The 27871-nt window shown below is 39.7% G+C and overlaps 1 protein-coding gene across 5 annotated transcripts in view; it reads left to right on the top strand.

Annotated features, from left to right (window-relative positions):
* SH3KBP1 (SH3 domain containing kinase binding protein 1) overlaps positions 1-27871 on the top strand; it is a 214638-nt gene that overhangs the window by 21357 nt on the left and 165410 nt on the right. For 2 of the 5 annotated variants that reach the window (XM_039551240.1, XM_039551251.1), the window contains exon 2: positions 4558-4715. In XM_039551240.1, coding sequence (XP_039407174.1) covers positions 4558-4715 — 158 coding nt within the window. Of the gene's footprint in view, positions 1-4557; positions 4716-7593; positions 7648-9948; positions 10069-27871 lie in introns of those variants that run through there. The other 3 variants (XM_010394472.4, XM_019282903.1, XM_019282904.1) reach the window with 3 other exon arrangements.

The raw sequence follows: 27871 nt of genomic DNA, 5'->3' as shown, positions 1-27871 counted from the left end.
AGCTGGTAAATCTGAGCCATAAAGAAGCATCAAGAGAAAGTGGGAAGTGGTAACAGTACAGAAATTCTCTGCTGCGAGTGTTGGAGACTCCCATCTGCTGACCGGACCTGACCTGTCATCTAGAGAGGCTTGTTGCCTGCCAGGAACTTGGATCTGGAACACTGTGGTAAGACTGCCAAGGCTTGTCTGGCTTCAGACTACTACCCCCTGCTGCTCTTCCATGTAGGTTTCAATGATACTGCCTGAAGTGATCTGAAATTATCAGCTGTGACTGTGTGGCTCTGGGGTGATGACCAAGGGTGTGGGAGCCTGGGTGGATTCTCCTTGATCCTTTGGGTGAAAGCAAAGTGCATTAGGATGAGTGGACAGATCCTGTGGGTAAGCTGGTTGCATAGCTGGTGTTAGCAACAGAATTCTAGTTTTATGATCATGAGGGTCTTTCTGAGGATTGCTTGGAAAAGATGAGATTCACCTGACTAGGGCAAAAGCATATTTGCAAACTATCTTATGAGCAATTGGTGGACCAGGTTGGCAAACAAAATGTGGTACAAACAATGGGGACCTTGTAATCAAAAAAATCAGGACTGAAGGGGGCCCTTCCCAAGCATACCCATATAAACAAGGTTCTGCTTTTCAGAGTTACAGGGAAAACTCTGCTACTCTTTCTGGGAAGTCAGCATGGCTGGTTGCCTCTCTGAAATGTCTGTGTTCTCATGCATACAGCATGGGATGCAAAGAAAAGGAAATACATGTCTGCATGCAGTTTCAGAGTTATGATTTCATTGAAATTGTGAAGATATGATAGGATAGGTCATATTCAATCACCCTGCTATCTACTGGGGGGATAGTGTAGCTTGTTTATGTGCTGGGTTGGGTGTGAGCAGTCCCAGAGGTTCCTGGAGTGTGTTGTCTACTGGATTTCATACCTGCAAACAAAGAACTGTTTGGGGATCTGAAGGCTGAGGGCAGCCTTGGCTGCACTGACCGTGGGATGATAAAGTTTGGGATCCAGAGAAGAGGGGGCAACAGGCAGAACGCAGGGTTGCAACCCCGGACATGAAGAGGTAAGACTTTGGCGTGTTCAGGACTTTGAAACCAGTGGGAAAGTCCAGGACAAGGTAAACCTTCCCTCTGAGGAAGAGAGTTAGGTTAGGGAATATTTAAACAAACTGGTCACATGCAAAGCCATGGCCCTGGTGTGGTATGTCCTGAGGGAGTTAACTGATATTGGGACGTCCCTCTTGATGGTCTTCAAAAAAAACCCTGTGATTAGGAGGGGTTCATTAAGACTAGAAGAATGTACCTCCTGCCTTCAGGAAGAGCAAGAAGCCTCTTCTCTGAGAACTACAGACTGGTCAGCCCCATGTGAACTGTTGAAAGATGATCGAACAAATAATCCTGGAAGCCATTTCTGAACATATGAAGGACAAGAAGCCGGTGGGAGAAGTCAGCATGGATTTATGAAAGGGAGGTCATGTCTGAACAATTTGTTAGTCTTCTACCATGAGATCCTTGACTTGTGGAGTGGATGTTGTTATGTTGACTTCAGCAAAGCTTTTGTCACTGTCTCCCATAACTTGACAAACTGATGAGGTGCAACCCAGGAGAGTGGAAAAACCTGGCAGAAATGCCTGACTCAAAGGGCTGTGATCAGCAGCACGAGGTGCAGGTGCAGGCTGGTCAGTGGCAGTGGTGCCACAGGGGTGGGTAATGGGGCTGGTGCTGCTCAGGATCTGCAGTAATGCCCAGGGAGACAGGGCAGAGAGGAGTCAGAGCAGGTTGGCAGGTGGTGCAAAAGTGGGAAATGTTTGACTCCCCAGAGGGTCATGCTGCCATTGGTAGAGGCCTGAAGAGGCTGGAGAAATGGGCTGACAGGATGCGATGAGCAGAGGGGAATGCCAAGTCCTGCAGCTGGAGAGGAATAATGGCAGGGACGAGTACAGGCTGTGGCTGAGTGTCTGGAAAGCAGCTTTGTGGAGAAAGGCCCAGGGATCCTGGTGGACATGAAGCAGAGCATGAGGCAGCAGTGTGTGCTTGTGGCAGGGGCAGTTCCTGGCTGCCTGGGCTGCTTCAGGCAGAGTGCTATGAGCAGGGGGAGCAATGTGATCCTTCTCCCCTTGTCCTTTCTGGTGAGGCAGCTGTGGAGTTCTGTGTCCAGTTCTGGGTTCTCCATGACAAGAGTGAGATGGAGAGGGTGGAGTGAGTCCTGTGAATGGCCATGTAGATGGCTGAGGTGTTGGAGCCTGTGAGATCTGTGGAGAGTGTGAAAGAGATGGGACAGTTCAATATGGAGAAGAGAAGGCTCAGGCTGATCTTATTGATGTGTCTGAAAGCATTTTTAGTCTTAAGGGTGATCAAATACTGGAATTTCCATCCTTTGAGATACTCAAAACTTGGCGATAAGGCCCTGAACAATCTGTGCTTTAGCTGTTTCTGCTTTGAATAAGGGGATTTGTCTACAGAGGTGCTTTCCAGCCTCCAAAAGCTGTGTGATTTAGGTAGTGGTTAGTGGTTTGTACTGCACGTGCAAGCTGATAATAAATGAAGTACCACCGGGGGCTGTCCTGGAACTTGTTCTGTCTAACATCTTTTATCAATTACTGAAAAAGGCAGCGGAGTGCACTCTCCTCACATCTGTGATTGCAACCAAATAGGTGGAACAGTTCATGAGTTAAAGAGTGAAGGGACCTGAATCTAGAGGAACTCCGATTGTCTAACTTGGAGAAGAGAAATTGTGAGGTCCTAATAGCTGCCTTACAAAGCCTACAAGTAGGTTATCAAGAAGATGGGGTTACTGCGCAGCAGTGCACGGTGGGGCAACAAGACCATTGGGTGAAAACTGATACAAGAAAGGCTCCAATACACTGTAGAGAGAAAACCTTTTTCCTAGTCAAGCAATGAAGCAGGTTCTTCTGTGTGCCCTACCTGCCTCTGTAGGAGGAGGTTGGAGCTTTCAAGATCCATGTGGACAAAGCCCTGAGTAACCTGGTTTGACCTCAGAACTGGTCCTTTGAACAGAAAGCTGAACTAGAGATGTGAAATCCCTCTCAGGCTGAATGACTGATTTTTCAGTTAAGGTTCAGTGATAAATTTTTCATGTTCTGTTTGCATGTCAGCTTATAATGTGTAGTGCCACTTTTCTCTTTTGCTGTTCATTATGTAGTTTAGCAGGCCTCTTGTAAACTGATTTTATAATCGTTTTTGACTTCACAGAATTAATAGAGGAATATTATAAGCCATAAACTTGTGGCTGGTATGTATCCAAAAGTCAGAACACTGCCTTAGCTATGACTTGCAGGCTCTGGAGGAGGGACGGAGATATTCAGCATTGTGACTGTGTGATGTTTTGGGGGTGGAAAGAAGTAACTGCTTTCCTGTTAACTTAATTCAACTTAGTATGCAGGGTTTGTTATTCAGGCAGAACCTTTTTGCTGCCTGTGGTGTAATGGTTGGCTTTGCTTTGTGAGCTGGTATTGCCTGTTTGCTAGAGCTTGCAGGGTTTACATGGCACACTCATTTGTGCAGAAAGCAGATGCCTGTTACCAGTTCTCACTTTGCTGTTTCGGTGGTTGAAGTGCTAAATGTTTGGTGGAATGTCTTGGGGCGAGCTTTTCCACTGAAGGCAGCAGGAGTAAGGCTTTACAGATACGACCATCCCAGATTTTGCCAGTCTGGCTCCTAGTAGATGTTTGATGAAACACTGAATATAACTATGGCTTCCATGTTGAATACCCCGGGTGTATTATTTTTGATTCTCTGAAGGAATTTTTCTGTCTTTATGATTTCCTTAATTCTGTACAGAGACTTTCTTTGGTGTATGGTTTCAAGGGATGGGGAGACCTCTTGGGAAAAGACAGACATACCTTATAATGGTAGCAAGCTAATAATGCAACTCTGATAACAGACATTCAGAGCAGTAGAAGTATTTCATCTTAATTCTCTGATGTATAATCACAAGTGAAAGTAAATCTTGTCTCTTTGATGAAACCCTGCGAAGGCATGTTCATGCAGCAAAGCTTTGCATTTCTATATAAACAACAGTGAAACTCATCATGATGCAAAAAATTCTTGTTAAATACTCTTTAGGTTGATAGTGAGATATTTAGCAAGGTAGTTGCAGTGACTTGGGATGCTTATGAATTTGAGAACCTTTCCATATTTATTTCTGTATTAAATAAAATGCTTTGAAAGTCCTGTGAACAAAAGGCAAAACTCTGTCCAAGAAATAAAAATAAACTTTGTAATACTGCCAGAATAAATATTGCTGAAGCATCATAAATTGATTTCCTTTAAAAAATAAAGAAAAATGTGTGCCATTTGTTGCCTTAACCATGATGGGCTTGCTTGTGTGTTTTTCGCTTTGGCCTCTGTTGTAGCAGTTACCCACGGAACATTACCGTTGCATGTTGCCTTTGTGATGTACTCTCTTGGTTAAGCTGAATGAATTACTTTCACTGAGAATACATGATTGCATTGGTGTTTTCTTATGCCTTTGGAAGGCAGGAAAACTTAAATGTAGTCAATAATTGTCCAAATATATGTGTGTTTCTCTTTTAGTGGAGGCGATAGTGGAATTTGACTACAAAGCTCAACATGATGATGAGCTGACGATCACTGTAGGTGACATAATCACCAATATCAAGAAAGATGATGGAGGCTGGTGGGAAGGACAGCTCAAAGGCAGAAGAGGTTTGTTCCCTGACAACTTTGTAAGAGTGAGTACAAAGTGGAACTGTTCTTGTGTTGTGTGTATAAGCTTTATGTACTGTGTTGTTCAGGCTAAATATTAGCCTTTATATCATAACATCTTTTATATCCAAAACCATAATATATTGCATATACACATGTATTGTATATACACATATACTGCATATATAGAATACAGTGTTCTATTGAGGCAATGTTACAAAGAAAAGATTACTTTCTTTGCACAGAGAAGTTGAAAATAAAAGAAGCTACCCCTACATTTCTCTGCTGTTCAATGATAATATTTGACTTCTTGGTCTGAGAACAAAGTGGTTATTCTAGAACAACTTTGAGGTTATTGCATTTGAAATATTTGCTCTTCCTTGTAACTGATTCTGCTTTTCCAGAATGCTTTCTTAGGTTTTATAGAAGTTTTTTTTTGTGAATGTTTGTTCACAAATGGCTAAACTGGTTGAGAATAATTAGATTTTTCCATACAGTTGCCTATAAAAACTTTTTTTAAAAGCCCATTAATTTGTATTCACTTAATATACCAAATAACTTGCAATAATCCTTGTTTTAGGACAGCCATTCAGAGGTTTAGAAAGAAATTCTTTTTTTTTACAGGGCATCTGTGTGTGCACACATATGTCTGCACATATGAAGCCAGCTATTAGTACCTCTGGGCCTCCTTGATTTGTCATTGCAGACCTAGGCTGTTAATTTCTATAAACCTCCATAAACTTGGCTCTCCACTAAGGAAAAGAGACCAAGAACTACAATAAAATACATAAATAGATTTTATGATAATCTTTTAGTACAGCTTCAGGGGAGCTTTGGTACTTCCCCTTTTTGAAGGGTAAAAGTGTCTTTCTTTTTTTTTTTTAACTTCATCTAACTGTTTAAGCCTGCTGTGTGTTTAGGCATATGGACATAATGAAGTAATTTCATTTTGCTTCAATAGTGCTGTGTATGTCAAGGTAACTGGGGGAAGTGGTCTGGTTGTGAGTTTAGCCAGCCCACAGTGGGGGGTGTGGGGGTGGACACGGGAGCCTCAGGTGTTTCTGAGGGGACAGACATACACCCTGATCCTTGCTCCTGTCATTTTCAAGAAGAAAGAGCAGCTCTGTGTCTGTCAGGCAGCAAAAATTAGGAGCATGCAAGGGCTTCAATGAGACTAAAGGGTGTGGTGGAGGACAATGAATAATCTGTTTTTTGCTAATCTCTGAAAATCCACACTTTGGGCTAGGGGAAAGAAACTGGTTTGGTATTCATTGTGTATTGGTAATATTTTTCTGCTTGAGCTCTGGTGAACTGAACTGTGGGACAAATGCAGACTTCCTGTAAGCTTTCTCCTGGCTGATATTTCAATCTGCTGCTGATTTTAGGAGGTATTGGATTTAGTGTTCTAAACAAATGCTGTCTATGAATTTCTATTATGAGAATATAATAATCTAAAGATTTCCAGGTTTACGCCATTAGTACCTAACTCTAAGACCTCTTCTTTCCAAAATTACTTCAAACTGTGGCAAAGTCACATAATTGAAATATAAATAGCTTTTTCTCAATAGAAAGTTCTAAAACAACAGTAAATGGTTTAGATTTTGTCTTGTCATGAAATACCACTCCCTGCTCTTTCCTTCCTGTCATCTTTTCTTTTTTTTTTTTTTTGTATTTATTTCTTTTTTTAATCAGCATCCAGGGCTGTTTTCTAAAGAACTAAAAACCACATTGTGTTCAAGCTGAGAATGAGGAAGAATTTAAAGTCAAAGATGTTTTTTTGTTTTTTGTAGTCAAGCATTTTCTCTCTAAACTAGCTAAGATGGAGTAGAAGACACACACTTACTTAAAGTAGAGTTGATTTATGAATCTCCTGACTGAAGACCTTTATTTTTCTTGTTTTTCTTGTGTAAATCTCCTAATGGAGAGCTATAGTCAAAACAGCAGTCCCATTAGAAAGCTTGTTGAGCATAATCACTCTGCCCAGTAAGATTTTAAGCAATTGTAAACTTTCTCTTGATTATGGAAATGTTTTAAGAAGTGAATGCACTGTTGGGCTCACCAGCAGTCAGTTTATGCCCCATTGGCAAAGTGTGTGTCAACAAAGTAATTGAGAAGCAGGCGAAAAGGGATGCTAGACATGAGTAGTGGACTTGAATGCAACTCCAAATTCCTATTTCTTATCAAAATTGGTTCTAAGAGTAGTTGAGAAAGTTATTCAAAGGTTAAAAACTACAAATGAAATTCTTGAGGTACTTTGCATTCTACCTTCAAGTGGTGGGAATAATTTCTTATGGAGAAGAGCTTTAACTTCCTGTGATTTTATTTCCTTTTGAATAAATTCATGGTGATGTTCTGAATTAACTGTTGGGGTTTGCAAAAATTGAATGTTTGGGCTGAAATGAAATCATGGAATTAACACTGTTAAGAGTATGGAATGGTTTCTGTTAGCATTTGTGCACAGATTCTGGGAGTGCAGCTTGGAAGAAAACAAGTAGAAATCAGAAGGGGAAATATTAGGGAAATGCAGTATATTGGAATGTTTATGAAAAGATATTCATTTGAAATGTTACTTAAGAAATAAATCCCCCGTATTTTTCAAGGGAATGTGAAATAGGTTCTGAATGTGGAAAAGACTTTTGGAGTTGCCTGTAGTAAAAGTGTTTTTAAATTTCTTGGAATAGGTGCAAATTAGGAGACCATTGAAGAGGAGTTGTCTGAAGACAGATGTGAGACAGAAAGAGGAAAGGGGAGGTAGCAATGATATACGTGAAATACAGACGCAGTTATTTTTTTTCAAGGGACTTTTTTTACGAAGTTTTAGCAGAGGTGCTTCCTGTTCTTGAACCTACAAAACAACTGCTCTGAATTTTTTGTATGTTTATACATACAGCGACGAAAAACACGGATTCATACCTTTCTTATGATCTGAAATTCAATATGCAAGGCGTAACAGAGAAGGTATTTGGAATTTATTTTCTGTTTCTTTTTTCATTGCCTAGTAGTCTGTGGCTATGGCCTCTCGGAAGATTTTGTGGAAGAGGTTTGTCTAAAGATGAGAAAAATCTTTGGTCTCTCTTCAGGATCGAATTTACCTCTGTCAACATTTGAAGACACTTTTTTGTTAGAGATAATGGTACCGAATGTATCGTAAGAAATGCATGAAAGTGGATTTGGTTGTTGTCTTTTTCTGTTTCCTTTCAATTTTTCGGGCAGAGAAATAGAAGTACAAATGGAGAATTATGTACTGTTCCTGGTGTCGGTTTTAATTCTCAGTTATGCAGCTGACAAAGAGGAGGTATCAGGTGTGATTGCAGTGTTGGTCATTTATATGATATAAAGTTGGTTTTCAATGTCTTTCTAGCTTGAAAACTTCAACTTGAAATCCATGTTCTACAGTGTAAAACTGTGTTTGTAAGCGAGACAGATTTTGCTGATAGCAGATGAAGCTGTAGAAAGCAGGAAACTGGTGCAGAGCCATGCTTGCTGGCTTTAATTTTCAAAGCTAATTCTATGTGGGATTGAATAGTGTTATACTGGTAAACGGAACCTGCTGCCTGTAACAACCTTAAAGCTTCTCTGTACTCCAGAGGACTTGCCAATATTACTAGCAGAATTAGAGAGGTAAATTTATCTTAAGCAAGAAGTGTAGTGGTAGTTGTTTTTGAAATTCTGGTGCATAGCTTGTGTTTCAAAATCAGTGAAATGGGACAGGGATTTGTGTAAATGTACTGCTGCCTCGGGTCAGAAAAGCAACCTGGATTTCTTGTTATGCAATGAGGATACAATCTTTAAATAGTGCACATTAGTTATAGAATGTCAGGGATGTTCATGCTGAATCGTAATTACATGGTTACATTATCTGTTGCTTGTCATTTAATTTTCTTCTCTGTATGGTTTGTTTGTTTTTATCACAACCAGCTAGAGGTTGTGGGGGACTTGTGAGTGATTTCTTGCTGAGACCCTTGTGCTTGTTACACACCCCTACCCATCCCTGTTCGTGCTTTCAAAAAACCTTTCATAAAACAGGTCCTGTGCACTTGCAGGGGCCCTTTGCAGCTGTAGTTTGGCTCCTGGGCAGGAAAAGAGACTATTTCCCATGTTTGAGAACACTTTGGTTCCTACAGTGTTTTCTGCTCCCCTAGCTGCTGCTCTGTACCTGGCAGGGCAGAGAACTGACCAACTCCTGTTGTCCTTCCCTGCTGATTTGCCACAGACTTCTGCACTCTCTGGCACCTCTGTGACTTCCTGCCTTTGCTCTGGGCTTTGTAGGTTCTTTGAGCCTTCACTGCTTTCCTCAGCAGTCTGAGTACTATTAATTAAGCGTTGTCTGGATCAGCTTTGCCTTAGTAGCCACTTGCCGCGGGTTCAGTCCCTACACAGGCCATTCACTTAAGAGCTGCACTCTATCCTTGTGGGTCTCTTCCAACTCAGAATATTCCATGATTCTGGGAAAGCTGTGGCATGAGCAGAGGCACTGAGGTTATATCCAGACTAGGGAAATTATTTCTGTCTGTACCTAAAAAGACAAGTTGCTTTATGGGTCAATGGCTTGTTATGCTGGGGTACTTCTGATTTGTTTTTTTGGGTGGTTATTTTTTGTTTTGGGTTTTTTTTTGGTTTTTTTGTTTTTTTTTTTTACATACTTGGCAGGAATTTGCAACTCAATTAATAAGCTTTTTCTTTTGTCGTTGTTTGAAATCTTACTAGAATACTGTCTACATATTTGTTTTCAGGAACTGTTTTAGATCATGGGATCCTAACTGAATGAGAGTCAGGAGTACTATCTTCTTATTCCAAGTTTTGGGTATGGCCATTAAACTTGTTATACTTATGGTGAAATGCAAGACAGTAGAATCATGTGAAAATGTTGTCTCTTTGAGTTTTTGTTTCTGTCATCAGCAATTAAGATTTTGTGAGGAGAAATGTAACATCAGAGGGTGTAATTACTTATTATTGCTGCTGTTATTGCTCTTACATTGGTGAATGTAAAACTAGTAGAACAAAATCTTTGTCTCCCAGCCCATCTCCTCACAAAGACACCGATTGACCAAGCTGGTCTTGTGCCAGTCAATAGTCTCTGACTTGGCTGTGTTCACTCTTATAAGGGCGTTGAGCACAGAGCAATGACAGCACTCTGGGCTGTCCTGGATGCCCAAGGCGAGATTACAAATGATGTCACACCTCAACCTGTTCATCTGGATTCAGAGGAGGTGAGGGAGCTCCAGTGAGGCAGCTGCCCTGGGTGTTTGGCCTGGAAGTGATTTGAAACTCCCTGGCAGCGAGGGAGGCTCTTTACCATTCCCTGTCCCAGGGAACTGGTGATATTCCCAGCCGGATGGGAAGCGCGCCATGCTCACTGCAGTCGGCAGGATGGACCCCGTACGTTTATCATGGGAGCAAGTGTGGATTTGGCTGTCCTGTGGGGAACAGTTTGTTGGATGTGTTTTGATGGCAAGCTTTGAGGGGAGGGGCTACTCAGGGGAGTGTGGGGATGTGGAAAAGAGAGAAAAAATGGTGGTGGTTTGGGGCTGTCAGCTGTTGGATGTTTTGTGGGAATTAGCCTTTAAACATTTTATGAAGTATGTGAAAGTAAGTAAGTTTTAAGTACGTGCAGGAGTCATGTAGTGAGCACACAGTAATGTGAAGCTTCAGTGTTAAGGTGTTTACTTGTTTTTAATGACTAGTACATTATATTGCAAAAAGTAACCTTCTGAAAAGACAGTGGCTTACTTGTAATTATGTATTGATAGAACTGATGGAAATTCTGCCATGGATCCAACTCCTCCCATGGCACGGGGATTTGAGCTAAATGATCTTTAAGTCCCTTCCAACCCCTAACCATTCTACAATTTTATGAAATTTATGAATTTGAAAATAAAATTTATTTCTTTTCATTCTTTATGCAATATAATTACAGATGTCTAAAATCGTTCTTATTTAAATACACATAATACTGCTTTACTGATAGAGTTAATGTGGGTTGTATCAATTAATATACAAAGGAGACTCAATTATTTCCTCTTCTTGTTCAGGTTGGTCATTTGTAGTGTTAAGAAAACCTCAGTAGACTATTCCTGTTGAAAATATGCTGTTGTTTAAATTGTAACTTACAAGAAAAACCAATTTGGGCTATAAGGGAAAAAACCCTCTTTTATTTCTTTCTTCCCTTTCTGAAGCTCCAAACCATGAGAAGAATCTAATCAGAGATTGGAACCCAATGTGCCATCTAGAATTTATATTTTCAAACATATAACTTCGTTCATGCTGTAATAGAATAATTCTTTAAAGTAGCTTCAACTTATTCAGAACTTAGTTATGTATTATTATTTGAAGTGTGTGTTATATGGAAAATTCAATACAGTTTTGGCAATAGCCTCTTAAAGTAGTCATAAGGATTTATAGAATTGGCAGGATTAGATGGTTCATAGCATTTCTCCAACCTAGTCCTAAAAGGTTGTGAGGCAAAGAGAAGGTGTCTTATATTCTCTCTTCCCTGAAATCGGTTTTCTTTTTTTTTTCCCCCTCTGGCAACCTTACAAGCTCCAGATGTTTTTATTTTCTCTGTGTGTGGGTAGATATGTTAGTAATACATGTATTTTGGTCTGATTCATTTTCACACTTGGTGTGGCAATTGTTTTACTGTTGGAGGATGCTGCTGTGAGAAAATCTTCTCTGTAGGTAGAATCTGTAGAGATGCTTAGCAGTATTTGCATACAAATGTCTTGCAAAACATACTTCTACAGTTTTGGATTTGAAGAGAGTACAGCTGTGTATCTGATTTTTCCTGACAGGACCAAAAACCTCATTGAAATTCTTAAAACATAAGTTCCTAGAAATTGAATTGTGGTTCAGTCTCACTGCTGTTTGAAGCTAATGTGAGAATACTTGTCAATACTTCCACCTTCTTTGCAGTTTAATTACAAAGCCCTCAGATGGATTCCCTCAAGTTTAGGAAATATTATCTGATTTTAATGGTTTTAATATTTGTTTGCAAAAAAGGGTGTAAGAGAAACAGTATTCTGAAAGCCTCTGGCATACCTGCAGCATTTAATAATCATAATGGTGAAAGGTTGTGCTTCAGTCTTAGCCTGCCAAATAGTCCACTTACATAGCTAAAACAATACAACCTGTGTCCAGACTTCATCTACTGATTGTCTTTCAGTTTATATGACTTAAGTGTTAACAGTAAGTAAGAATGAAGATGACAGCAAGAGGGATGAGTAGAAAAAAACCTGCTGCTGCTATGAGTTAGTGATACTCTCTAGTTCTGATCAAACACTACAATTTATTAACAGTAAGTATATGTGCGTATGTGGGGTTTGTTTAGTGGTGTTAATTTTTAATTTATTTGGATTTTCGTTGTTGTATTTGGGGTTTATTTCTATGTGCAGAAGTGCTGATTTTCCTGAATTATCATGTATAGACAATGTAACAGTTTCTATGTTTTTATAAAATGCATATCAACTGGAATGACAAACTATTTGCATTATCTGCTGTTGAAAGTATTTGGCTAATTAGGTATCTTTGTGTTCTGTTCCTGTAAGTGCTGCAAGTTCCTCCTAGAATCTTTTGGGTACTGTTTGGGAAGCTGATGGTGAAGACAGTCCTTAAAGGGTCCACCATTTCCTGCCATCACCTAATTACTAGAACATCACTCTACTAGAATTTCACTGGCACTGTTATTAAAATTATAAGATGACAAAGTATATTAGAGCAGTTTAGGTTTATGAGCAGAGAACATGTTGTTCTCTTCAGAGCTGGAAAGAGCCGAGTGTATGCGAGCCTCTTATTCCTCATTTTTTGGCTTTGTTAAAGCCATATGAAATATATCATTGTTTATATATAGACACTCTAGTTACTCAGTTACCGTGGAAAAAGGCAAAGGTGCAGGAAAACTGCCATAGGATGGGTTATTTACTCACTCTGACTTCAGACTTCTTCAGCGATGGATACTTAGTGGCAGTGGTTGTGACAGGAGGTGGTGAGGGATGGAAGGAGAACAAGTAGAGCATACATTTTTAAAAGTAACATTGGTACTTCCCACCCAGGGAGAAGGAACAAGGCAAACCTTTCATTTTTACAGAAAATGGTAATGACTTTTGCTTTTACTGAGGTTTTTTTTTGACTGGGAATATTGAGAGTAACAAATGCACACAAGCCATTCAAGAATGTGCAAGCTGTTGAACGTATGTATCTGGTGCTTCACAGAACCTTGATTTGTCCATTTCCTGCTTGGTGAGGGCTCAGTCACCTTTTGAAAGATTGAGTCAGTCCCTGTTCTTCCAGAGAACTTGTGTTGGCCTTCCCACAAGCAGTAGGCCAATATTATCAAAAACCCTGATTAAAAACACCCTTCCAACAGATACTGTCTCTAAAACAGAAACTTCTTTCATAATTTTCATGACTGCTCAGCAGTAGCTTACAAGCTACTGCCACTGTTTTGGCTGGCTCATGATAACCAGCTTAGCTAAGCCTTGGTTTCCCTTTTAAACATGCTTTGGTGTGTTTAGGCAGCCTGATTTGTCTGTCGGTATTATTTATTAATCGATAACACAAACCAAATGAAAACATTTTTAAATCCTTTTGGCTGAAAATTCTTCTCTTCCTACTTGGAGCCGAGAGCATTACATGATTCAGCTTTCCTTTTGCCACCTGTATTTATCAGCTTTTTGATTGATTGAAGGATTTTTTTCATTTTTGTTCCCTCACCCCAAGCTTCCTTATCCCCCAGGACCTTGCCAGCAGGTGAGCAGGCTGCCTGTCCTGGTGCACGGTCCTGTCATGTTGTCTTCATGGCACTACAGAGACATGCTCATACACTGTCATCAGCCATTGCCAAATCACTGGCCCAATGGATGCCTAATAATTAGAGGTAGAAGAAAGTAAGATGCAAATCTTAATGTTTTCTTTATGCTTCCCCAGTGTCCCACAGCTCAATTTTTTGTACTATCAAAATGTAATCTGTTCCTCCTTTAAAAGACTCTAAATTGACCTGAGTTATTCTCCTTCCAGGATTGAATTAGGGAAATATGGATGGAAAAATGCCTGTAACTCAGAGCTACCACATTATCTATCTTGAATAAAAAATAGCTAAAATTCACCCACCAAAAAGCTGCATGCATGTCTCAATGTAGCTTTCAATGAATTTTTAAATTCTTCTATTTTGTTTTAGAAGAGTCTAATTCTAAAACTTAGTTGAATAGTTGCTATATAATTTGTTTCATTAAATAAAGCACTTACAAGTGGAACTCCCTGAAATGTAGTGTTGTGCAGGTAGAGAAGGACATATATTCAGGTTTTTACTTCTGTTCCCACACAACTTACTGATTTTGCGACCTTCAGTTGATTTGTAATGCTCTGTGGTGTACTTGCTGTATTTACCTTTCTTTGACTCTGACTCTGTCCTTTTAAAGTGAGAGAACCTGAAGGCCTATGGTTGTGAATTCGAGTTCACAGATTACAGAATCACAGAATATTCCAAGTTGGAAGGGACCCACAAAGATCATGAAGTCCAACTCTTAAGTGAATTGCCCATATGGGGATTGAACCCGCAACCTTGGCATTATTAGCTCTCATGAACAAATTGTCACAATTAGTGGTAGTTAATTCAAAAGCAAAACCTGGTTTATTGCTGATGTTTTGTAAAAGTACAGAATGCTAAATTTCAAGTAAAATCCTGGAAGGAGTTAGGATTTGAGTTACCATGCTGTGAGATATCTCCAGGACTTTTCCCTGCAGAAGAAAAAATAGGTACTTTGAAACCTTTCAGTGGTTCACTGAAGTTGATGGAATGACAAGGAGAATACAACTCTTTACATGCACCAGTGCTTGTGGGACTGAGCACTGCATTTCATAATCTTTAATTGCTCTGTGGTTCTGCACAGAAAACTTTCTATTTTCTATATTGTTAGCCTATGTGTTTTTACTAGGTTGTTTGAACTTCTGCAGCCTGTCATTCAATGTGAAATTTTTTTAGAGAGTAGTCAAACTGGTGGACATCAGAGGAAAATTTTGAGTAAATGGAGGGAGAAGAGTGACTCATTAAACTGTAAAATAAAAGCTCTTTCTCAACCTGTAATCCCTTTCCAGGTGTATTCCAAAATTAATATATATGTGCCCATGCAGTAGGCATGCATGATGTATGTGTGTTGTATGCAGAAATAAACCTGGGTCTAAAACCACAACATACAAGTTAAGGTATAGGAAATTATTTTTAAAGGAAGTTTTATTTTACAAAATAAAGGAAATTTATCCTCTGGTATCCACTAATTCAACACTTTTTACTCCACTAAGCAATTGCATAAGGATAGGGTTTTTTCTGTATTAGAGTTTGCACAAGGAAGTAGCATGTGTTGCTCGCCCTTCTGAACCCTGGTGACACTTGCAGTGACACTACTGTTGACCCCGTTTCTTTGTGCTGGGATTTTTACCGTTGCATTTTTTCCTTAGTGAACATTCAGATATTTAGAAAAGGGTAGTTTTGGTTTCTTTAAGCTGAATATACTGTACTCCCAGTAGGTGTTCTATAAGGCTCATGTGTTTCCATTAGAAGCTGCCCTTCTCTTCCCACTTTCCCACCCCACAGCTTCTGTGTGGGTTTTATTTTCTCATGAAGCTGAAACTGGGCGTACAGGTTCCAGGGCTGAAGAACTCCTTCAGGGCTTCCTTGCTCATGCCTGGAGTTCCTGTAATGTGTTGGTAACCTGCCTCTCCAATCTCTGTACTATGTCCTGCTGCTGTCAAGTTGCAGCTCCATTACACTGAGCACTGTAAAGAATGAGAGAAAATATTAATTACTGCTGTGTTAGAGAGAGGTTTTTATTTGAAGACTGTTGTATTAGTGGAGGTTTTCTCAGTCACGCTTTTGAGCCTGTTTGTACTAAAATGAGATTCTCAAGTCCTACCAATGAAGAGTGTATCTGGAAGGACAGATAGGGAGATGGGATTTGAGTTTTTACAACCAGCAGCACCAGCATTTGCTAATGAGTGCTAACAGATGTACTTGTTTTCTACTGATGTTTTCAGACATTCATAAAGTGAAAACAGGATTTACAGGGAGAGGCTAAATTACTATCTCTTACTAGATTGCGTTGTTGGAAAAATTGACTAGGCTCCCACACTCAGAATCCCCTCATCAGATCTGGCAACAAGCAATGAAATTAAAGATAAATACTGGCTACAGGCAATTGTTTTTAGTTAAAGACAATTAATATTAGCTGGTTAGACTGCTTGAGAGAAAAGGGAAGTTTGCATCACTGGAGCATGATACAGAGTAGCAGGGGGAGAGGTGAATTTTATATTGTGCTGCCATTATAGTGACACCACCATTTTATTGAACTTCATCTCAAAGTAGTAAGATTTTGCATTCCTGCTGCTGTCAGGGAAATGCATGTAAACAGGACTTGTGAAAATGTGTCACATGTAATGATTCAGTGATGATATAGAGTGATTAACTACAAGGGTTACTACTGCTTTTCTAGGTGTGCAAAAAAAATTACATCACCATAATAATTGTCTGGTGAAGGTCCTTTGGTAGCACTAACAGAGCTCCTTGATTTTTTTGATGTTAACAGTGGCCACTTGAAATATCATTTTTCTTTTTCTCTGAATATGTGTGCCTTTTGATGAGGAGCAAAAATACATAGCATAAGATAATACAAAACCAAATTGTTCTTTGTGAACATTATGGATGAGCAGCCTCACTTGTGATAGGAACTTGCACCTCCTGCTCTGGTGTTCTTTTGTGGTTATAAGAGAGTTAGTGTGAAGTATTGCCAGGGAGCTTCTGCTATGCAGCAACTCCATGCAAAGCTTTGTTTCAGGGCCATCCAGTAAAACCCTGCACAGCGAGCAAACAGGCTGTACCAGTGAAAGTTCAATTAGCTGAACCAGTTCAGCTGCTTTAAGTCAGTGGCAGGGGCTTCTGCTGGTTCAATTGCTAGTCACACCTTCTAGTCTTCCTGCTTCAGCTATGCTGGCAGAAGTTTGCAAATAGCTACCATTTTAGGAAATTCCACTTTGGTTGTTTAACATATATAGTTTATTGTTGCATTGTAGTATTTTCCTTTTTTTCTTTCCCCCCTTCTCCTTTTGTATCTTTCTTTTTCCTCCTCTCCAAGGAATTTACAGCTATGCCTCTTAGTTATGTGTACTTGCTCTTGGATATAGTTATTAACCACCTGCCTCTCTTGGAAGAAAAGAGAGAAGTTTAAGGTTTGAATTCTGTAGTAGAATTGAAGAGAGTAGTTAATATTCTGATTTTATTCTCATATGAAAGGGGTAGAATGAATAATGACAGCTGTGGAAGCTGTGTAAGATACTTGGACAGCTTTTAATATCCAAATAAGTATTGCTTTTTCATAAAATATTAACATTAACTTCTGGTTTGAATTAAACTGTTAACAGATGAGATAACTGGAAAGAAGTGATTGAGCAGTTTCTCTAGCATTTTTTTAAGTGAAAAGGATACCTACAGGGTATCTGGAAAAGCTTCTTTAAGAGGAACCCATAGTAAGCTAACTTCACTGTACAGACCATCATAGGAAATGCAGCTAAGGCACCAAATTACATTGTTTGAAATGTTAATGAAGCATTTTTGTGCACTGCAGAAACTGTAGCTATGCTAGCACAAAACCGAAGTTGTGTTCAGTGGTGTGTTGACTTGCAGCTCCTCTCTGCTGGGTGCACTTGTGTGCAGAGAGAAAAGCTGTACAGCTTGTACTGTGTTAAATTGCTTCCATGCAAGTGGTAACGATGGTGTGACTAAGCAAAGCTTGATGAAGCACAAGCTTGATCAGGAAATAAAAAGAATAAATAGGAGAAACATTGAAAAAAGGAGGACAGGACAAACCATGTAAATTCAGGCATCTCTGACAGTATTGGAAAAAGCAGTGACCTAATAGCTCCCTATGGGAAAGTTGGATGCTTTATTTATGTAATATATGGCCATTTTTTAAAAATTGTAGCTGCCAGTTGTATATATGTTCTAAAAATTACATTTTAATCTCAAAGGTGGTGTTTCAGTTAATCATGGCTGGGTAACAATGAGTGTTGGAATTGCTTGAACAGTTATGTCTTATATGGCTTCATTTCTTTTCCTTGAGGTCACATGAGTGCTTGGTCAGTGTTATGATTGACTACAAAAATATAGATAACTTTATTTGCAGTGTTTTGGGTTTGGGAGACCTATTTTATTCTATGAAATGTCATTCAGTAACACTAGGTCATATTTGTTTCCACAGTATAAAGCATTCTCTCCTCTTTCTATCATTGCTGCAACCCAGTCTGGTATCTGAAAAACAGGTGTTATTTTCATTCATACATACATTTCATTCTGCTACAATGCCTCATCCAGAAGAAAATCTCAGAGGAGATTAAATCAAGATGGAAAATTGATTTTCTCAGAAAGAGCCTTGGGGGAGGCTCCTGGGGAGTAGCAGAAAGCGAAAGTCCATCATCTTTTCAAGAAGGAAAAGAAGGAGAATTTGGGGAACTCAAGCCTCATGTTTATCTCCTGGAAGCCGTTTCCAAACATGAAGGACAAGCTGGTGGGAGTAGTCAGCATGGATTTATGAAAGGGAGGTCATGTCTGAACAATTTGTTAGTCTTCTACCATGAGATCCTTGACTTGTGGAGTGGATGTTGTTTATGTTGACTTCAGCAAAGCTTTTGTCACTGTCTCCCATAACTTGACAAACTGATGAGGTGCAACCCAGGAGAGTGGAAAAACCTGGCAGAAATGCCTGACTCAAAGGGCTGTGATCAGCAGCACGAGGTGCAGGTGCAGACTGGTCAGTGGCAGTGGTGCCACAGGGGTGGGTAATGGGGCTGGTGCTGCTCAGGATCTGCAGTAATGCCCAGGGAGACAGGGCAGAGAGGAGTCAGAGCAGGTTGGCAGGTGGTGCAAAAGTGGGAAATGTTTGACTCCCCAGAGGGTCATGCTGCCATTGGTAGAGGCCTGAAGAGGCTGGAGAAATGGGCTGACAGGATGCCGATGAGCAGAGGGGAATGCCAAGTCCTGCAGCTGGAGAGGAATAATGGCAGGGACGAGTACAGGCTGTGGCTGAGTGTCTGGAAAGCAGCTTTGTGGAGAAAGGCCCAGGGATCCTGGTGGACATGAAGCAGAGCATGAGGCAGCAGTGTGTGCTTGTGGCAGGGGCAGTTCCTGACTGCCTGGGCTGCTTCAGGCAGAGTGCTGTGAGCAGGGGGAGCAATGTGATCCTTCTCCCCTTGTCCTTTCTGGTGAGGCAGCTGTGGAGTTCTGTGTCCAGTTCTGGGCTCTCCATGACAAGAGTGAGATGGAGAGGGTGGAGTGAGTCCTGTGAATGGCCATGTAGATGGCTGAGGGATTGGAGCCTGTGAGATCTGTGGAGAGTGTGAAAGAGATGGGACAGTTCAATATGGAGAAGAGAAGGCTCAGGCTGATCTTATTAAGTGTCTGATTACATGATGTGTTGGAGTACAGAAAGTGGAGCCAGAGTCCTCCTGGCAGTAGACAGTGAAGGGAGGAGAGACAATGGGTATGAGTAGAAATACGGCAGAATAATTTAAACATAAGAAAAAATGTTTTGAGGTTGGCCAAACACTGGAACAGGTTGTCCAAGGTACTCCACACAGTTGTGGATCCTTCATCCTTGAGTGTAGTTAGCAGCCAGCTGAACACAGCTTTGAGTATCCTGCTCTCACTGATCCTGCTCTGAGCTGCTGGGTTGGACTAAGCAATCTGCAGAGCTGCCTTCCTGCCTTGGCTGTTCTGTGAGCCTGTAAAAGGAATTAGTTGGATTGCAGTACTTTGGCTCAATAGGGATCACTCAACTATCGAGTAGTAAACAGGAGTGTTATTAGAAGTACAAGACACCTAGAGGCTCTATCTTGAGACTAAGCAATGCCTTTTCTGTATGATCAAGTAAAGTGTTGGTTATAGTTTCCACTTCTAATTATAACTACATACTTTTTCTTTCAATGAGCAGCATTTTTCACACTGCAATTAAAGATATGATGCCTACACACACACATGCACTTATGCCAAGAATGAAGAAGGAGGTTTTAGTAAATTATGAAATTATGATTCTTAAAGCATTTGAATAGTTCATTTGAGTGAACTGTGCCTTTAGTTGATTTTTTTTTTTTAAAGAAAACCTAGCTTTCTTTAGGTTGTATTTTTATGTGCATCCCTTTCCCTCCCTCCTTCTTATATGCCACAAGTTCTGAAGTGACCTTTAACTGTGAAGTGGTGAGTTGATAATTTATTACGAGTCATAAGTAGCCCTTTGTGAAAGAAGGCAGCTACAGAGAATATCCATATTCTGTGAAGGCAGCAACACAAATTCAGGACTTGTCTGATGTAAAATAGTCTAGAGGGAGAAGAATGGTTGGAGGTAACTGCTGAGAAAACTTGCAAACAAAGAAATAAAAATATCAGAATATGAATGAAGATGTTACTCTGAGTAGTTTCAAATTACTCAGAAAGGCGAGGGTTGAGGTAACTGCTTAATGTGTGTGTAAGTGTGTGTATGTATGGCATGGTGTAGGAATGAGAGAGCAAGGGCACAGGATGAGTTTGGAAAACGTCGCTTAGATCATCCCCTTACTCTTGTGGGCTCCCAAGTTTCACATTTATGAAGATTCATTGGGTTTTTGCTGTGCCCAGCAAATGCTGGTTCAGAATCTCTTTGCTCTCATGGTTAGAAATGTTCCTTTATACTTCATCCTCCTCCTGTGAGTTAAGATGGCTTTTGGGGGTTTTTTCCTCCATGGTGTTTAATCAATTCTGTTTAGTCTTTGTCCTTAAACAGGCTTGGAAGGTCTTCTCTGTGCTTGAGATGGTGTGGTAAGGTAGGCTTTCTTTCTCTTGAGAATACAAGCAGCATGTTTTATTTTCTCTGCGTTTTATTTTACAGTGCATGCTGGACAGACGTGCCATGATAAGAGTGATGCATAGTAACCCAGATTAAACTTTAGTATTGTACTCTTTATTGAGTTTGACTCATCCATTATCCATTTAATATTTTTTCTCTCATTTTCAGTAACCTGTAAATCAATTCATGGGCCTGTAGTTGTCAAATGGAGTCAAAACTATGTAAGAAGCAAAGTCTGTGTGGTGTTTTGAAAATCACAGGAATTTTTAATATCTTTCTCTAGCTAGTCAAAATTGCTATAACTCTCTCTGAAACTCATCTCATTATAAGGTTGGGGTTTTTTTTGAGCTGTACACTAATGATTGGTTTGTGTTTTTTCATGTCATCAAGACTGCTTTTCTCTCTTTAGCAGTTTTGAGGTTCAAACACATTCAGTTTGGCCTTTTCTCCAAAATTGTTTTTTACTACCTTGACTGTGTGTAAGAGTGTGTGTTAATTTGTGGACTTTATCTGTCAGCCAGAGAGCCACATTTGTGTGCTATCTGGTAAGCAGGATGCTGACTGGGATGAGTTTTGTTGAAGAAGTTACACATTGAATGAGTGTTGGGTGTTTCACTTACCTGAAATAGCCTCCATTTCACAGTTCTCGTAGAGCCATCTTTTCCCTACAACCCTCTTTCTTTTACTGCTAACTATAACCTTCTCTTATGAATTCTTACAGCCAGAGAATTCCCAAATTGTACGAAGGGGAAAGAAGGATTTAATAGTTCAGAGAAAAATGACTGAGTGAGAAGGAAAAGAAAAATGATTGTGGGAAATAAAAAGTTGTGATGTGTATGGGGCTTCATATGCCATTGTGGAACTATTTAAATACTTTAGCTGCCAAATGAATCACACTCCTCTTTTGTCATTCATGGAGGGCTCTGCTAAGACAGAAGCTTTGTATGAACAAGATGTTTTCAGAATAGGGTATTTGAGCAGCCCATTCTGTCTTGAAGTAAAATTTACTTTCAGCAGCCATATTCTAAACACACTGTACCTGTGTGAGAGAAGTAAAAAAACCACAAAATCTTGCAGTAGAATTTTGTGCCTGAGTTCAGTGACACTTGGCAGAGGCCAGCCAAGACAGAAAATTATCTAGATTACATTTAGAAATAGAATATTTGCCTCTCTAGGACAAACTTGTGAAAAACTGGTATTAGATTTAAATTAGGAAAATAGAGGAACAGTGAAATTATGATAGAGCAGTTAAAGGAGAAGATTATAATGGCTGGGACATGTTTGCTGTTCTGAAGAATTAAAACTGGTGATCACTGTTAAAACAGAAAAAAAAAATCAAAAAATAAAAGGATGAAAATGGACAGTATCCAGTGTAGAAGTTTCTGCTGAATGGCTGATGAGGGCTGAATTTAAGAAGGGTGATTGAAAGGGAGTGAAGCGCTGGGTCGGGGTTAAAAGTCTTGGACAGGGCACTCCAACACAGGGTAATGTGTTGAAAAATATAAATGCAGTTAAAAAAACTCCAAACAACACAAATATGAAATTGGATTGGAGGAAATACAGAGTAATGCTCAAATGCAGAGTAACAGCTCTGCTGTGTTTCCTTTAGGGTTTTTGGGTTTGGGGTTTTTGGGTTGTTTTTTTCTCTTTTTTGGGATGTTTTTTTATTGCATTTTCTTCCTCAGTTATCACCCTGTTACTAAGCATGCCCCCATGGCTTTCTCTGCTCAGCATAAACACTGTAGACCATCTCTACTCCACCTGTTTCACAGAGGTTTGGTATAAAGACAGAGGGACAAGATGAGTAAAAGTAGGGGAAGTTAAGAACTGGAGCCCTGGGGTGGAGCAGAGTGGCTTTTAGGAGCCACCCCATAGGGCCCTCAGTCTATTTGTACTGAGATTACCAAGGTTTAATACAAGCAGTGATGAGATCTTGGATTTAAAAATCCTGTGACAGCGTCTACTGCCAAAGACAGACATTTGTGTTTGTAACAGATTTTTGTCTTGTGGTGTTTTCAGATGGTCCATGGTGACTTTATATTGATTCCCCCCAATTAGCCTCCTTTAAAACTGCAATAAAAACTGTGTAATCAAAATCAATTTCTTTGACTTTCTTTTTGGTTTTGGGGTTTCACTTTTGACAGATACTCACCAGCAGTTACTTTGCATAGCTTTGTTTTATGAAATCTTTTCATATTGGTGGTTTACAGTGTTAGCTTAATGGATTTGATCCAAAGCTCATGTAGTCTATTGTCTGGCTCCCTTTGGATTGCACTGCCTTTTGCTAATCATAAGATGCATATTCTTCAATTTATGATGTTGCTTGAATATTGTAATATATAACTCTGTACGTGTGTGTGTGTGTCTTCTCTATCTCCAAACCATACTCTGAGTTTTTTCACAGTCTCTAAGGAGAAGCAGAAAACACTGCAAACTGCATGGACCAGTGTCATCACTTAAAATGACACGCTTATGGAGCTTGTTTATTGTCTTTCTCTTTCTTGAATCCTCACTCTTTTAAATTATATTAATAAGAAATAATTCTAATAGTCTAAGGACAAAACCTTTAAAGTTGAATCAGTTGGATCTGTTTTGTGGTATTAAGGTGAGGTAGCAGAAGGTAGCCCTTGCATCTATTACCTTTGCAGAGGCTGAGTGTCATTCTGAAGTCTATTTTCCTCTTTGTGGCAAGTGGTATTTAGACCATCTTCCTTGGCTGCATCTAAAGATCAGAGTCAGCTATGACTTCTTATGTTTGGGATCTCTGCAAACAGCACCCCTGGAACATACAGGACACAGTTCTTGTTGATGCTGATGAATTTCTGCTAGAGCAGCTCAGCACGTCTTTGTTCTGCAGCTAGTTATAAATACTTCAGGCCTTAGGGCTGTAAGTACTCAGCATGTTAAGAACTGAACACTTGCATGACCCTAACTTACTTTCTCCTGAATACCTGGTTAATATCTAATTAATGACCACATTATTTAAAATTGTTCATGCGTTTATGTCCCTTTGCCTATAAAACACTTAGGAACACCTCTAGTATCTGCTTACAGTAAAATAGGTCTGAACATTCAAGAAGAACATGCACTCTGAACTTCTGTAAGCTCTTTAATGGCTGCTGTCATGGCTTCTCTGACACCAGAACTTAACCAGTCTGGTTAATATTGTTTGGGGACACTTTGAGCATAAACAGTGCTAAATAAAGCTTAATGTTGTGCGGTACAACCCTACCAGTGCAGATGGCAAACAGCAGTTTCATTCTTTGTGAAGTTGGGCCACTTACACAATGTTTACATAAATTCAAGCACGATTTGATGCAAAGAGAAGTAATGTGTAGTTGTGTTTTCAGAGTAGCATGCCAAAAGCAACGGCAGCTAATGACAATATGTTTCTGATTTGAGCGTCAGATACATATTTTTTTTTCTTTTTGGTAATACATGACTGATTCAAATGACAACATGTTTGTATGAATCTAGTGTCCCTAAAATGATTGTGCAACTAGTGTGATCAGAGGGCTCTGTTAGCTTTGTGGGGCCTGAGGATGAGCTAGAACTTCTGGTGATTTACTACTTAATATGGAAGTTATTTTGCCCATCAAAGTGGAATTGCAACAATTGGAATTTACCAACAACTAGGAAGAGACTGAATCTGAATTCTGATGCAATTAAAAAGAAGAGGTACTGTCATAATTTTGCTGCCTTCTTGCAAACCTTGTAACAAGAACCATGGAAGGAAGTGACATGACTGTCCTCTTTTCATGAGAAGATGCTAACAGAAGCAACAAGGGTGAGCTAAAGGCTGTAACAGTTTATTCCAGAAGCTATTTCTACATAGTTTTATAGCCCTTCTGCTGAAATTGGAAGAGTAACTATTGCTGTAGTTTACTCTCATAAATAACCCAACCTTGAGGACTTTTACAGCCCAAAAAACGCCACATAATGTAAGGAAAACTGGTAACTCTTGAGGTAAGAGTTGTCATGTAGTGTGAAAATTATCATCTTGGATGAGCAGCTTGTTTTCTGTAGGAGTTTTTAGAAGCTACCTTTTGTCAAGAGCAAAGCTTTTTTGTGTACTCATCCATTTCTTGTAAGGAAGGAAAAAGTTTCCACCTTCCTGGATGGGCTGACCACCTCATTCACAAGGGCATGAAACTTTACTGCATTTATTAAAATATGATAGTCTATCATATCAAACACATTTTCTCCACAGTGTATTTCTACTTTAAAAGATCTTAAGTAATGAATTTTTAATTTTTTTAAAATGATAGAATTCATGGAGAAAATTATCTACTTGCTCTTTAAAAACAGAATAAATTTTGAATAGATGAATTGACATCACTAAAGCCCAAGGCATAAGTTTAATTAGTTACTGGCATAGCTTCCACTGCAGCTATTATGCAGTACATACCTCAGGGAATGTCTCAATGGATTTATACTGTCTTATGCTGCTTGGATTTTTCTTACCAATGTTAAAAGAAATGAGTGGAAGTGTTAGGAAAACTTTTTTCATTAATTCCTGAAATGTTGTTAAGCATATTTTAAGCATATAACAGTGTATCATTGTCTTCATAATTTTTTTCTTTTTGCACCTTTTGGAATGGGCTTTCAAATCTTGCAGAGACACTAGGGATTTATTATATTTCTTGAATGAAGTCCTTCTCAGGTACCAGAGCAGTTGGTTTTTTTCAGAGGAAGTATCTGTGTCTGTATTAGCAGGAATGCAGCACGGGTACAAAGCAGGAATGTGGTTTTCTGTTGTTTTTAACAGTGAACCTGAATTTTTATAGTTATTTAAAAAATGTTAGTTTTTAGGAAGTTTATCCCCATTGCAAAATGGCAGCAAGTTACCCTTGCACTTTCTTGGGTCTGAATGTGTTTCAGGTCTCCAGAGGATGCCTGGGAATTTGCTCCAAAACCTGGCTTAGCAGCCTCACTTGTGGTCCTGTTCCTGATCACTGTGGTAGGTGCTGGGCACAGGGCTGTGTCTGGGAGCCTGTGTCAGCCTTTTCCAGGGCTCCTTCTTGTGTGGAGCCACAGGATCTTTTCTGCACCTGCACTTCTGGCCACCAATGGTGCTGGAGGAGCAGATTCTCTAAAGAGCACTGCTTTGTAAGGCCTGGGAAACAGAGTTCTGAAAAGATTCAGACTTCTGAAAAGATTACATTTCCAGCCCAAAAATTCCAGCTGAATTATAAAGAAAGTTTGTGTGCTTGTGCACAATGTTACTGTCCTAAAACTGGAAGCTATAATTTCAGGTCATGCCTTTGATGCCAACTTTAAAATATGAGAAACCAGGTATAAAGTTTCTTATCCCTGGGACAAAGGGGAAGATGAGATACTGATGGAGAAGCCTGTGGATCATAATGCACTAATTAGATGGGATCAACGAAGTAAAGTATCCTCTCCCTTCTGATTTGGTAGGACATGGAAAATTACTAATAATTAGCATGCAGGATTTATGGATTTAGTTTTCCTTGTTTTGAAACTCCTTAAAACTGGCTGTGAAGAAAACATCTTGAAATGCACAGTTTTGGAGATTTTGTGCTACTTCTACTGTTTGTGAAATTGCCCTCATTAACTGAGAAGCATCATGAACCCTGGAAGTCACCTGTTTTCCTCTTCCTTCTTTTGAACTGTTTGCATTGCACAGAAGTGGCAAACATATGCAAGTCTTTAGTTACTCCTAAACCTTCCTTTGACAGGTGTGCCAGAGACCATGCCAAAAACGAGGTATAAAGTGTGTTATTCACTCCTTGGGTAGGCACAGCCCTTTTGGGGTCTTGGACACCTCAAACAATTTTGGCACAATTTCTCTCCCAGCGTGGCTGCTTTAATCTGTGTTCAAGGAGCTCAGACAGTCATTCTGTTCGTTTGCCACTTCTTTTTTTTTTTTTGACTCCCAAGAAGCATCTGAAGGAGTCAGAGTTGTACTTTTCTTGTTTTTAAAATGACTGTTCTCTTGCTCATGTTTAAGCTGAAGCTTCTCTTCAGAGATCCGGTTGGAGACACAGATGAGTTATCCTCCTCCCTCCCTCCCTCTGCAGTGCTACAGCAAGTCACTGTGGCTGATGGTTGAGCTCCTGAGACTAAAAGGGAGCAATGGAAAGGCAGCTGGAAAGCCTGTCTTGTAGAAATGATCAGAGTACTGAAGTTTACCGTCAATTAAAATGATTTAGGAAAAATTATGTTTTTAATGAATTGTCTGTTAAAAGCCACATTTTTAGAGCACAGAAGGGGTAGGAAACAATGGTTCAAATTTGGGGATTAAGTACTAGGAAAGATAGTGTCTCTTTTTGGTCTGTGAAATTGTTAGAAAATGTTTCCAGCCCTGGAAAAGTACTATTTTATATCATGGCTGCAATCCTGAGGCTCTAGATAGGAGCAAGCCTGTATTTTATCAAGCTGTGTGAATGTGCACGATCACATCACTCAATGAAAGGTTGATTGTTTCAAAATAATTGTCAACAGCCCTATGACCTCATCCCTTGGTGTGAAGGAAGCCAAGAGATTTTTTTGTATTATTCATTGTTTTTCTCTAAATACAAATCAAACACTACAAATCTTTCAACAAGAAGGTGGATAAAGAGATACGAAAGATTCAAGCAAATGATAAGCACATGGAAGATAAAAATAAATTAGAAATAAACATGGTCTTGCCTGTTGGCTGGCTTTGAATGCCAGTTCTGTCTAATGTCAGCCATGATGGAAGCAAGAGGAAAGAGAAGGGTAATCTGCAGATGTCTCAATAAATCCTGAAAAAAAATGACATCTCTAACTATTATAGGAGCATACTTGTGACAACAAGTCTTTGGGGTGGAATTTACTTTAAGAAGTGCCTTTGCATGGTTTTACTATGGCTGTACACTCACCAATTCACATACTGAAAGAAAACACAACAGCTTAAGCTGCACAAGCATCTCTGTAAAATGATCACTCATGCTATGTATGGTTGGTATGAAGGAGACTTCTTGACTAGCCTTTTGTAATCGCTGTAATTTACAGCTAATGAGCTGAGAGGAGTACCTTTTCTCCCTGGCATTCAGGGAAATAACATGCATTTGATAGGATAGGGATGTAGTTGCAATGGGGTGATTTGAAGATCTGAGGGATTCCAGGAAGCTCAGTGTGTTGCCACAGGAAATCTAACTTGGATTTCAGTATTTAAATAGATGTGGCTTGGATCCTGCCAGCTGTAGATGCTGACTGCCTGCATCTATATGTCCAGGGCAGTGTTCTCAAAGATACAGTGCTGCAGCTGTGGTGGTAGGCAGAGAATAAGTGTGCCTGGAGTGTTCTTGTCCTCTTGTTGCCTTACTTGAAGTTAT

This window comes from Corvus cornix, chromosome 1, assembly GCF_000738735.6.
Source record: "Corvus cornix cornix isolate S_Up_H32 chromosome 1, ASM73873v5, whole genome shotgun sequence".
Lineage (NCBI taxonomy): Eukaryota > Metazoa > Chordata > Aves > Passeriformes > Corvidae > Corvus > Corvus cornix.
The sequence above is the reverse complement of the archived record's forward strand: the minus strand, read 5'-3'. Positions and strand labels throughout refer to the sequence as shown.